Source organism: Balaenoptera ricei, chromosome 3 (genome assembly GCF_028023285.1).
Source record: "Balaenoptera ricei isolate mBalRic1 chromosome 3, mBalRic1.hap2, whole genome shotgun sequence".
NCBI lineage: Eukaryota > Metazoa > Chordata > Mammalia > Artiodactyla > Balaenopteridae > Balaenoptera > Balaenoptera ricei.
In genome coordinates, this window is record NC_082641.1 from 46,689,885 (window position 1) to 46,703,371 (window position 13,487).

General features: G+C 39.0%; 1 protein-coding gene across 15 annotated transcripts in view; it reads right to left on the bottom strand.

Moving 5' to 3' along the window:
- The window catches only part of PDE4D (phosphodiesterase 4D), a 1,113,076-nt gene that overhangs the window by 218,400 nt on the left and 881,189 nt on the right, over positions 1-13,487 (bottom strand). For all 15 annotated transcript variants that reach the window (XR_009502317.1, XR_009502316.1, XR_009502315.1 and 12 more), the window contains one exon: positions 4,898-5,089. Coding sequence is in view for 12 of the 15 variants with exons in the window: in XM_059916412.1 (XP_059772395.1) it covers positions 4,898-5,089 (192 nt within the window). In the remaining 3 variants the exon portion in view is untranslated. The remainder of the gene's footprint in view (positions 1-4,897; positions 5,090-13,487) is intronic.

Genomic DNA, 13,487 nt, shown 5'->3' on the forward strand with positions numbered 1-13,487 from the left:
TCATTCATTTGGTCAATTGGATTTGGTGAACAGGTACTTCTGTTTCTCAGCAGTTTTGCCACAATAGTTCACAGCACTTTATGGCATTTGCAAATAATGTTCTCGTAGAAATGATCAAAATGTGTGTTGTGTTTTTCAAGAAGTTTAAGCTCTCAGGACCTTGGGTCTCTCATCTGTAAAACAGCATAATAATGTCCCTCTGCATAGGACTGTGGAAAATATCAAATGAGATTACAGATGTGAAATACTTAGAAGAATGAAGAGTGATGTACACATGCAACGTATGCTGTGATTATTATTACTACCATTATTAGTCTTATTTTCTTCTTGTGCCTCAGCTATTTAATCAGTATCTATTTATAGAAGATAAGATAACGCCATCCTGTCTTATAGGAGGTAATTATCTTCCTTCTCTCTTTACCAACAAATTAAACAATTATATTTCAACTTAAAGAGCATTTAATGGTTTTCCAAAACACTTCATTCAAATAGATAATCACAAACCTTCATTGCTACTGTTTGTATTTGAAATTTCTAAGGGATTTTCTCAATAGGAAAGCTGAAGTAGAACAGTTAAGTATAAAATCATCAAAAGTGATTAAAATATATAATAATGTCATTCTCTATAAAGTGCAGTTGAATTATAGACACCGAACAATCTTCCCAGCATTATCATGAACTAGGTAAGAAAATGGAGGTTTACATATGGCCACATGTGAAGTCAAATGAAGAGAAAGGATAACACTTTATCTGTAGATGGAATGTGTAGTATCAGATTGAAGACTGAAATGGTAGTTATTTATTCTATTCACCTTGCTTCTCATAGAAATTTCATCTCCCTAGTAGAAAGAATGCTTTTCAGGAGTCAGTTAGTGTCAAAGGAAAACCTTATTGCTGCAATATAAATACCCAGGGGGAATGAGAAAGCTGAACATGTCAAGACATTATTTTTCAACAAAATATAGAGTTGCATCACGGTCTAATTAGATTTGTCACTCTTACGTGAGTCCAGTCAGATAAAGGAACTCTTGAATAGGTACAGGGAAAAATGAGGTCATCCTCGTAAGTTTACTTTGGAAAGAAAAGCACTATTTAGATGTTAAATATTGTAGCCTTTTCATAAAATGCACGGATACACACTGGTATCCAAAAATCAATTTCCTATAATTGTAGAAAATATCAGTAGAATACATAACTATGTAAAACAGAGTCTACTAAGTCACCGTGAGTTTGTCCCTGGCCTCTATCAAAAGCCCAGTTATTTCACCTTTGATGAAGTTGGAGGAGATGACTTTCAACCTGGTCATTCATCCATTCAACATTATATATAATTATCTATAGGGCTTTTCAGCATTTTTCTTTTCTACTCACCCCTATTCTGTTCTCTTTCTATAATTGCAGTGTGGCTCTTTTAAGCTTTTTCCCCGTTCTCAAGCTGCCTCATCACTCTTTCCTTTAGTCATCGACGGCTATACTTTCTTTTTCTTCTTTTTTGTTTTAATTGAAGTGTAGTTGATTTACAATGCTGTGCCAATGTCTTCTGTACAGCAAAGTGACTCAGTTATCCACATATATACGTTCTTTTTTTTTTAATACTTTCTACTTGCATGAAAAAGTAGAGATCATAAGCCATCAATTCTCTAAACATTTCAGCCATCTATCTCCAAATTTATGTCTCCCCCTTTCACTTCTTTTTTTTATTGTTCTAAAGAATGCAGTACTTGTCTCTACTACTTTTTCAGGGTTAGTCCCTTAAGGCTCATGATCATATTTTCATCAGCAGCTACAACTCCATACTTAACCTCTGCGTCCCTCAGCTTAAGTGTTCTGAATTCAAAAAAATTTCCCTTGAACCTAATTCTCCCTCAAGCAGCTTTAGTTTTTCTTTTCCCCTTTAACTTACTAACCTTTTAAAGAGATGCCTGTACTTGCTGATATCTCCACTTTCAATTCACCCCCTCACTAATTCTTCTATTACCCCACTAAGATGCTTCTCCCAGTGGTCATCCCAAACCTAGTCATTACAGAAGCTAATTGGTTCTTCTAATTTCCCCTCACCCTCTGCACTGTTGTTTCTGCTCTCCGTCCTTGTCCTATAATTGTTGTCTTGTTTCTCCTAGAGTTCTGGCCTCAACGTGTAAAAGCCAAATTCATTATGTCATTATGTCATCCACTCTATCCTGTGTTCCCATGTCAACATCACCATTCATTTACTTGTTCGGGGTCAAGACGTCAACATTCTCTCTGATTCTCCTTGCCCACTGGCTGTCTCCCAACATGCACACGTGCACGTGCACGCACACACATGTACACGCGCGCACGCACACACACACACACACCATTCTGTAAGCCTATTGCTTCTTGCATCTGGACTAACCTCATCCTACCCCCACTCCCTTGACCTGGGCCTCCATCATATTTAGCCTGCTTTGCTTCTATGAATTTCAACATGATCTGTTTCCCTGTAATCACTTCATTCTATGCAATCATTCAACAACAGAGTAATCAGAAGCAATAAAACCAAGAATGCGATCACGTGGTCCCAGCTAAAAACCTGTGGCTCTGAGGTCCCATAGACTGTATTCCAACCTTCTTTTTCTCCTGCCACATTTCCCTACTCACACCAACCAGTCATTCCTTAATTGAGCCATGATTTCCCTCACCCCACATTATCTAAATGTTGCCCCCTTCGCCTGACCATCCCTGGCTGGCAAACTCTCCTTCTCTTCTCCTTTTCTCTCATAAATGCCTCAACGATGGTGCTCACCAGATTTTATTCCAAAGGTCTAAAATGTCAGCCCTTTTGCCCTGCCTCTCCCCCTACCCCCATGCAGACGGGGAGCTTTAAACACACCAGAGTTGTTCAGTAAGTATTTTTATTACGTATGAATGAATAAACAAATGTCTTAATTTTCAAACCTAAGAAAATGGGATAAAAATAACATAGGAATAAAGCCAAAGGGAAAAGGAAGTCTTTTTGTAGTGAAGGAGAGTGGATGCCATCAATACAATGAATTAATGATGAATATGTATTAATTAGTGAGTGTGAAGGAACAGTTGAACAGGAAAGTCTAAACTTCCAGAAGGCAATTAGGGGCTATAGATCTGGAGCTCAACTGAGGTTGCAGGGCCAGAGATACTGAGCAGTAAGTCATCTGATGAAGGCTGATAGTCGAACATATATAAAAAAGAGTTTTCTAAAGCAGAGCCCAGAGGGTCAGGGGCTATACTTTGGGGAAATATGTTAAGGGGTGATAAGAGGAGCTGGTGAAGAAGAGGTCTGTGAGCAGTAGGGAAGAGAGCACACAACAGTGATGGCAGCTAGGAGATGAAATGCACCTTGTATTTCCTTTAATAACTGGCACCACGACTTCTGCTTTACGGGTGGCCAACAAACATTACTTGAATTAATGGATTTTCAGAGGTCAGTATGAGTCGAAGATAGATTTCAGAATATTAAGGTAACAACAACATATAAGGAAATATAGAGAATAGATGTAGATCTTGGGGTGGGGTTGGAAGGATGGGCAGAGATGTGATTATGGAGAAGTTTTATTGCCAAAACACAACAGACAAAAAAGGAGAGTAGATTGGATAGTTTTTGAAAGATGGTGGAGACCTGTGCATAGAGGTAGGTGATGAGATGCTTTTACCTGTAGACCACAAGGACAGAAATTAGGGCTTACATACTGTCTTTTTCACTAATTATTTGATCTAAAACCTGTCATTTCATAAGATTATTAGTTATCTGAGACAAGAACTCTGTCTTAGAATTTTCTTCTATCTCCTGCAGTTCTCAAACAAAGACAGTTGCACAATGTGAATTTCATAATTCAGAATTTGAATCAAAGTGACTGTACTTTAGTTGCTCATTCCTAGGGAGAAGAGAGTGTTGTCATTTTACAACCATTCATAAATGGCAACCAAGAGCCATAGGTTGGGAAGTGAGTAAAGCATAATTTCATTTCTAAAATCCAATAGAGACCTATTAAGATACCTTGATGATCTGTTAGAATACCAAGAATCACACTAGACCCTTGGGGACCCCATACAGTTCCTCTAAGATGTACTGCAACCTGTGCTGAGTTTTTGAGATGGTGTCATGAGAAGATGGTGATGTTATCAGACAAATGCCTAGATGCAGAGGAGGAAAGTAGACATTAACTCTACACAGAGGCAGAGTGACCACCAATGACAGTGCAGGTATTGAGTGAGAGTTAGATCCTATTTAGAAGCCTCCAGAAACTAGGAAACTAATGAACACTACAGTAAGCACAAGAAAATGGGCTAATGATGGTACATGATCCGCGAATCTGCTTATCAGTTTTAATTACTTTCCAAGCTGTGGCATGTCTAAAATGATATTCAAGTCTGTCTAATGATTTCTGTACTTGCCTCCAGTGATTAATATTCCAAAAATGGTTTAACTTAGGCAAACCTTCACAAAGATTTCAAATGAACTGGCAAACGAGGGCTAACATCTGCACAGTACGTCAATGGAGATACATTCAAAGGGCTATACATGCTAATATCACAGGGACTTGCAAACTGAGTTTAAAGCCTGTCAAAATATTCGAAAATATTCACATGGTTGGGTAGCTAAACTCAGGTCCTACATGAATATAAGCTAAAGTTTTAAGTGTAAATGTCTCCATTGCAAATTTAATTCTCTCTTTTCCCAGACAACGTATTCTCTGGGAAAATAAATGTTTCTTAACAAGAGTGACAGATTCAATCTACCATTTATCTTCAACTTGTATAATTTTAGCCACCATCCTTTTTAAATTAGAGAATGATGCAGTTGAACAAATATCATTGGTTTTATCAACTCTAGAGGGAAATTTACTTGATTTTTCTCTAAGCACGCCCTCTTCTCTTTGCTCCCCCTCACACTTACATGTCACTGGCAATGGAGGAGTTCCGGGACATAGACTTTGGTGAGAGGTCATAATCGCTGTCGGATCGATACAGAAAGGACTCCCGGCGTTGACTGTGGACAAAGTTTGCTTGGAGAATTAGCCCAGATCCCGGGCTGGTCATGGGATCCAAGGGACTCCGTCCAGAAGATGTGCCATTGTCCACATCGAAGCTGTCAATTAAGGAGAAAGAATGACATTGCTGTGAATTGTATGTTAATAGTTTAGTAAAGGGAGACTTCAGTTTAGGAACTGACAATAGGAAAACTTACAGCTGATTCCTGCTGTCAAAAAAAATGGTAATACCAAAATACACAAAAGAAAAAAAACACACTGACTTCATATACTTGTCTTCCTACACCTTTGAGTACCTCTGTTAACTGACCAACTACAAAATATATAGGTCTCTCTGAACTCAATTTCAGTTTAAAGGGAGCCATTCTGCAAAGACTAGCTCTCCTAAGTACACAATTCCTTTTACATAGTAATTCACTAAATATTTGGGTTCAGTTCAACAAGTGTCCATTACATGCCTAATATCCCTGATTCCCCAAACCTGGGCTTCTCCACTCCCACCTACACCTACCCAATCACTAATTTCTATTGTGGCCACTTCCCTCCATCCCCACTGCCAGTATATTAAGTTCAGGATTCCGTCAACTGTCACTTACATTATTATAAGAGCCTTTAAATTAGTCTCTTGAATCCATTTTCCACCTTGTATGATTCTTCTTAAAATGTAAACCTGACTGTGTAATTCATCAGTTCAAAACCTTTCAGTGGCTCACTGTTGTCCTCAAGATAAGGTTCACATGAACCCTTCTCCCAACCTCGATATGTAACACTCTTCCTTCGGGAACTTCACGCTCCCCTCAGATTGAACCACCACCTACTTGTATCAGGCTCTCACCACCTAACCTTTTGCTCCCCAATTTCTCAACACTCCAATCTCCTGCCTAATTGTTATTTATCCTTGAGGACTTAGTCTTCATCTGAAATGCTGCCCTGATACCCCAGAGCTTCATGAGATGCCCTTTCTCTGTGTTCCCAAGACTCTTTCCCACTCCCCAGTGATAGCGTTTACAATGAGCTGGAAATAATTACCACTTGATCTCCATTCCTAGACTGTGAGCTCTCTGAGAATGGAGATTCTGGGTGTTCTAAACACTTCATGGTGGCACTTCAGAAAATTTTTACTAAATGGTTTGAATTAATGATCAAATGAATGAAAGGCATGATGCTTGGCAATACAGGTTTTAGAGTCTGGGGGAAAAAAAGAACCATACATGCCATTCTTAACATCACAGTCTTTATAATCTAGATAAGCTTTCTACAAAGAGCTTTTCTAGTCTAGCATCAACCAGTAGTAAAATAAAGTCAACTCTCATGTGTTCTTATAAGAGGAGGGTGATAGCTCAGGAGAGTTCAGCAAGTATGTGGTTTAAAAACTTGTTGAATGAATAAGTAAACAAATGAATTCAAGTTCAGTTGTTAACATTTTCCCCATTAGAACCTTTATCCAAACTATTAACTAGCTAATTTTAAAATATTCTTTTACTTTTTCTACTGGAGTTATTAATAAATAGTGTTATGACCCAAAGGTTGGAGGCCAAACTGGAAGAATTATCCAGGGGCTTGATGTTTCATGAATCACCTATGAATCTATGACCAAAGTAGAACATTGACTCCAAATCAATCTGTCTAGTAGAAAAGAAAAGGAAAAACTCATAATCTAGCTTAGCCAGTCATAAACATGTTTTTCAATTTAAAATTTTCTTAGAATTTTGTCACTTTACAGATATATTCATTTGGTCCTTAAAGGACATTGAGAGATTATCTACTTGAACAGATTCATTTTACAGACAAGGATACCAGCTCCTAGAAAGGTTAATTGACCAAAGTTACTGAGCTACCTGGATTTAATTATCTACTATTCCTGAAGTTCTCCCAGCTGTAATGCATAATCCTGTAAACCACAAAAGTGTGTTAGCAACTGTGACACCCAAACAGGGACATCTGTTTCGTGCGGACAGACACTTCATGCATCTGGGACTTTAACAATCCTGAGGAAGGCCAAAGGGAAGGGATCTCTAATCATTAAAGAGACTTATTCAGGATCTCTGGCAGGCTCTCTTGGATATGCTTAACTCAATAAGCATTTATTAAGTACCTACCATAAGCACACTGAGGTACAAAAATAAAGGAGATGACATTAATCCAAGCTGGGATATCTGAGAAATCTTCATGGAAAAGTAGTATTTAAAGAGGGCTTTTGAAGGCATTCAGTATACAGTTGAAACACATAAAAGACCTCTGCATAGGGAGAGGATAGGGGTGATTTCTGCTCTAAGGAGATAGTCATGGCCGCTCTTCAGCATGAGGAGGTCTTAATGTGAACACATAAAAAATGTTTATGTTGATTCTCCTTCAATATCAAAATGTTCTTACTGTTTTAAAAAATAAAATATGGTATCCTTTTCATGCTATGCAGAAACAGAAATATAGGAGATATAGGAGTACGATTTTTGGCTTAGTTTCTCTCAGTTCAATTGAGGAAATACCAATATTACCCCCAAATCAGAAATTTGCATTTTTTTATTATTATAATCTTTCCAATTAAATTAAGCAAGTCTTGACTTAACAAAAAAAATTCTCCACTATCAGTTTTGGAACAAATAATGATAAGTATCTTAAAATATTTAACATTTTTTGTGGTAGTATTACCTATTAAAACCAAACATTTATTAGTAGGTCATAAAATGCTTGATATGGGAGTATATGGGCTTTGATACTTTTCTTTGCAGGTTGTAATATAACAATTTGACCACTGGATGGAGATCATTTTCTTGAGGAAAATCTATTGTAAATAAAGGCCAAAACTATCTATTTCTTAAAGACTCATGAAAACAACCTCTTAAATATTATCCAAAAAATAAAACCTCAAAATTTACAGGAAGTGATTACCAAATATTGATGAAAATATATTAGCCTAAGAAATATTAGTATTAGCTTTACAAACAGATTGAGAATGATCTAAAAAATGGTCACTGATTTGTTATTAGACATTTACGCTTACTTAAAAAAATGAACTCTTTTGTTCAAATATTAGAACTAAGGATCTCCTCTTGGGAGAGATTAGGTTGGGAACACATCAAGGCAGTACTTCATTCAGTGGACAGTAAATTAACTGAGACTTTATTTAGCCTGAAAATATGGATGGATTCAAATAAGCTGCTCATTTTTGAAACATAACTTTATAAACAGTCAATGTCATGGTATTATTAATAAGACAAGAAGATGATGAGGGCTAACCCTAACCTTAGATGTTGGTACCAAAGAGATCAGTTGTGAATTTGCCAAAAACATTCTTTGGCAAACAGTTTGATATAATGAATCCTCTTTTGACTCACTGCCAATTAGATGAAGCCCAAGTATAAGCTTAGCAGAAGTTTGGGAAAGTAAGTATAGATTTGGGGAGAGTAAGAATGTCTGAGTCTAATGATGATGGTGAGAATAATTAATCATAATGATGATAATAATGATAATAAAGCATTTGGAACACTCCAAGCGCTAGGAATTGTGCTGTGTGCTTTATGTACGTTATCTCATTGAATCCCCACAATAACCCTTTGAAGTAGCCACTATATTTTCTATTTGACCAATGAGGAATCTGAGTCATAAAGAAGTGGCTCTATGTTAAGTCACATGTTCAAGGCCATACAGTTTGTAAGTGGGTTTTAAACTCAAACTGTCTGATTCCAGAGCCTGGGAGAATGGCCCCTGTGTTTCTGTCTCTATTGCAAAGCCTCCCCTTATTCATTATAAAAATAGGGAAACATCTCTTAGCTTCCTCACCAGGATAGAACTTCAAATGTTAACATTCTGAACAATTTATGGATCAGGTTTGCCAAGGCTAATTCTGGGACTTGGTCTTTATATGACCCCAAATTTTGGAATTTTCCAAATCCTCTGTTTTTCCAGTTTTGAATACAACAGTAAGGTGCAAAAGAGTCTCTGTTGAAACCCCTTTGCTGGGTTTCCTTACAGAGTTTCAGAATTTGGAATAAGGAGGGATGATGAGTCTGCAGAAGGTCTTAGCAAATGCAACTAAGCGAGATGCTCCATTGTCCCACATGTTTGCTGTCCTTAATGCAGTTCAATGATGTACATGTTCCCTGACAGAGCTGGCTTTTACCAAGAAGGCATTAGTGGAAAAGCAGCAATGCAACTGTGCATGGTCCCCAGTGGGGGGCGGTAAAGAGCAATGGCCCCGCCAGCCTGTTGCAATTAGAACTACTGAAGGCTGTGTGCATCTAGCACTACTCAGGACCATTCACTCCACTCAGGACCCTGTAAAAACCAAAGAGAAAACAAGCAAACTGACCAACCAACCAAACTGCTCCCCAGCTCTCTCCACTGTTCCAAATCAGTAGAATTACTGGACTACCTGCCGTGATCCACCTTCCATTCAGCCTCCTCCACTGCTCCCACACTTTGTGTCTACTGACCTGTAATCATCTGTCCGCTTAGGATCATTTCTCATTTTTTTGTTCTGATGCTAGACCCTGCTTCTCTGGCTTACACATTTGGCATCTCTTCTTGCCCACGATGTGGACTCTCTCCTGAGCCATGGTCCTGCTATTCTCCTGGGTGAACAGCTCATGTCATGTCACCTGGCCATCAGGACCTTACACTCAACATTGACCCCCAGTGTGGAGCCTGATGAAGGTGAGACACTTGAGGACTCCAGTGGAGCCGCTGCGGGAAGCCCCGATCAACAGAGGTCCCATTATCAGAGCATCTGTGAAGAGCTCCCACGGGGAAGACCCTGGAGAGAACGAGCAGCTGCTGAACGCTGGAGGGGACCCTGGAAGGCTCTATTCACGTCAGGAGCCTCTGAGAGCTGCTTCCGTTGCTGTGTATTAACAATAGTGCATTGACAACAGAGATCTTCCCATTGGGAGATGGGGAGATACCAAAAATATTCCAAAGACATTCACTTGGGAATTAGAAAACGTGGTCTAAATTTCATATCTTGGTTCTGCCACCTTCTAGTTGCATGCTCTTGGGCAGTTACTGTACCGTTCTAAGCCCCCATTCGCTGATAAGGATGATTACAGTATCTAGTTCTAGGGCAATTATAAGGCCCTATATAATATTTGGAAAGCATTTAGCACACTGCCTGGCAGCTAGCACATTCCATATACTTAGCAGCTATTGTTATTTTTACTATTATTACCCCTTTTCTTTGAGGGAGACTTTCCATCCAGATTGTTCCTGAGCACACTGCCTTGGGAAGAACCTACAGGGGGAGATGCAAGAGAGAGGGAACTGAGGGCTGGTCAGCCAAACCACCAGAATCAGCCTTGGCAATCAATGAGGTGACAGGTGCTGGAGCCAGATTGCTCTTATGGTTTGAGCTGCTTTTACAACTTAGTTGCCGTCTCCACTCCACTCCATCATTCCAGTGTGATAACATCCGGGGAGAGAGTAGAGACTGTTGATTTTTCTCTAGATATTCCTCACCGAGGAGAAAGAACAATTTCCTGCTAGGAACATGGAAGGCATGGAGATTCCAGCAACCTGGGTGGGGCTCCGGCGGAATAGAATGGGCAGAAACAGTCCTGACCTCAGGCCTCCAGCCACTGGGTCTAGCTTGGTACCTGTACTTGAGACACAATGACAGTGCTGTTTATTCTCCTATACCTGACTCTTCTGTGTATATGGTAGCCCATGCTGTTGGCTGTATGATGGAATCCATTTTGGTGATTTACCACTCAGGACGAGGGGGATGGTTTGCCCTCAAGCTTAATGAAGTGTAAGCAGAGTTGGAAAATGATTTCAAAAATATTTTTTCTTTCTCTAATAAGTATTTTACCATTGTTATCAATACCACGAGGCTATGAAACCTGTTTCTAATAAACGCCAGTGATATTTAACATTCAAGGTTTTCCTGCAAGATCAAATACCTTCTCTGGAGTAAAGAAAATAAATACTGCTTCTTCCAATTCCCCATTTTAATATTTACTTTGTTTAGATTATCTATAGAGATGAGACTGTAGAAAAATGCATTTTACAGTGATATGCATAAATGACGATTTTTTTCCAATCAATCCCAAAACTGCATCTCAGATTTGAATAGGACACCGTGAGAGGGCACGGTATTTAGCACATTAGTGGATTATAGATGTAAGTGACAGTGTGCATGTTATCTTGCATAATACATATATTTGCATGGAGAATGTAATTTCACCCTTTGTTTTCACAGATGGTTTTTATAAACATAAGCCTGGCACAAAGGGTAAAGGCATATGCCTATTTATGAGTAAAAATATCAGATGATCTCAGGGAACACACAACATTTGTTTCTGACATGTCCATGACACTCTCAAGTCACAGAGGCCAATAAAGAGATTCAAGATGAAAATGACGGTGTGAGTTTGATGTTTGGACTGGAGGCCAGAAGGAACAAGCTGGACTTAATTAGTAGGTTTTTGCCAAACGAGATGGCAAAAGGCTGATTTTTCTAAAAGATTCGATCTAAAATTTAAAAAGTTCAAACTCAGAATTGTTTTACTTGAGGTTTATAGATTATTTCTTTTTAAAATTTATTTTTATTGAAGTATAGTTGATTTACGATGTGTTAATTTCTGCTATACAGCAAAGTGATTCAATTATACATATATACATTCTTTTTTAAAATACTTTTCCATTATGGTTTATCATAGAATACTGAATATAGTTCCCTGTTCTATACAGTAAGACCTTGTTGTTTATCCATTCTATACATAAAAGCTTACATCTGCTAACCCCAACCTCCCATTCTCCATCCCTCCCCCAATACCCTCCCCCTTGGCAACCACAAGTCTGTTCTCTATGTCCATGGTTCTGTTTCTGTTTCATAGATAGGTTCATTTGTGTCACTTTTTAGATTCCACTTATAAGTGACATCATATGGTATTTGTCTTTCTCTTTGAGACTTACTTCACTTAGTATGATAACCTCTAGTGCCATCCATGTTGCTGCAAATGGCATTATTTCATTCTCTTTTATGGCTGAAAATCTGTTAACAAAGGTTCTCAAATGGGTCCTAACAGGGGGCCACAGTGTTGGGAGTTAAAGGCAAAGCCTGCAGTGGCAAAGTGAGGTCCATACTTGCAGTAAATCTCTAAAAATAATAAATGGTTCAAGTCATATATTTAACCTGTATATATGTTGACAATGAAAGTGTCTATTTTCGTAGTTGTTGGTAGACCTTAATATTTCTGAAAATTTCGTCCAGGCTTCACTGTGATTGAGAATAAAATAAGTAAGCATATGTTCCTTTCCTTGACATCCAGTTTTCAGGTGCTGATCTCAAACTAAGAGTATGGAGGGGACGGGAAGAGTAAAGCATAGGTCTCCCGGCTGGGCTGGACGTGAGCATCAGATGCAGTCCTGCAAGGTTTCCCCTGGTTTTATTTTCTTTGTGTGCAAGGAAACTACCAACCTTACCACCAGGCTTTTGCTCTCTGAGACCACGTCTGAGCTCTTTTATTTCCAAAATGCAGTTTTCATCAAACCTTGGCTTCATCAAGCTAAAGCCCAAGAGAGGAAGAGCGTCTTGTTAACAAGGTGGAGGTGCAGATGTTTCTGTGTATATTTATTTCTTCTGTGACACAGAGCAACTAAGATTGCTCTGATAAGCCCACACTGGAACACTGGTAATTAATGGTGTGCCCCCAACTTCTTTATTCTTTATATCGCAGACTGAGTGATCCCACTAAAATGTTAATCAGATCCCTAGGAGTCCCGGCTCAGCATCCTCCAATGCTTTCTATTGCACTCAGAATAAATACTGTGTCCTCACTGTGGCTTAAGGCCCTCTTCAGTGGATTTGGGCCCCTGAGGCCTCTCTGATCCCACCCTGTACCTCTCTCCCTCTGGCTCACTCTGCCTCGGCCTCTTCGTCCCCTGGCTGCTCCTTGAACACATGTGAGCACTTCCTCCTCAGGGCCTTTGCATTTGTAGTTCCCTCTGCTGGAATATTCTTTACCCCGGTATCAGCTCAATGTCACCTTCACGGTGAGATATTCCCAGGCTACTCTATTTAAAATTGCCACCCTAATCTCCTAGCCTTTCCTAGCTTCCTAGTGAGAGAAACTCTTGTACATTGTTGGTGGGAATGTAAATTGGTACAGCCACTATGGAAAGCAGTGTGGAGGTTCCTCAAGAAAAGAACTACCACATGATCCAGCAACTCCACTTCTGGGTATATAATATCCAAAGGAAATGAAATCACTGTCTGGAAGAGGTATCTGTACCCGCATGTTCATTGCAGCATTATTTACAACAGCCAAGACATGGAAACAACCTAAGTGTCCACTGACCAATGAATGGATAAAGAAAATACGGTACATATGGAATGGATATTATTCAGCTATAAAAAAGAAGGAAATCCTGCTGCTTGTAATAACATGGATGACCCTTGAGGGCAATCACACTAAGTTCAGTAAGTCAGAAAGAGAAAGACAAATACTGTATGATCTCACTTATATATGTAATCTAAAAAAAAAAAAAACCAAAAAATAC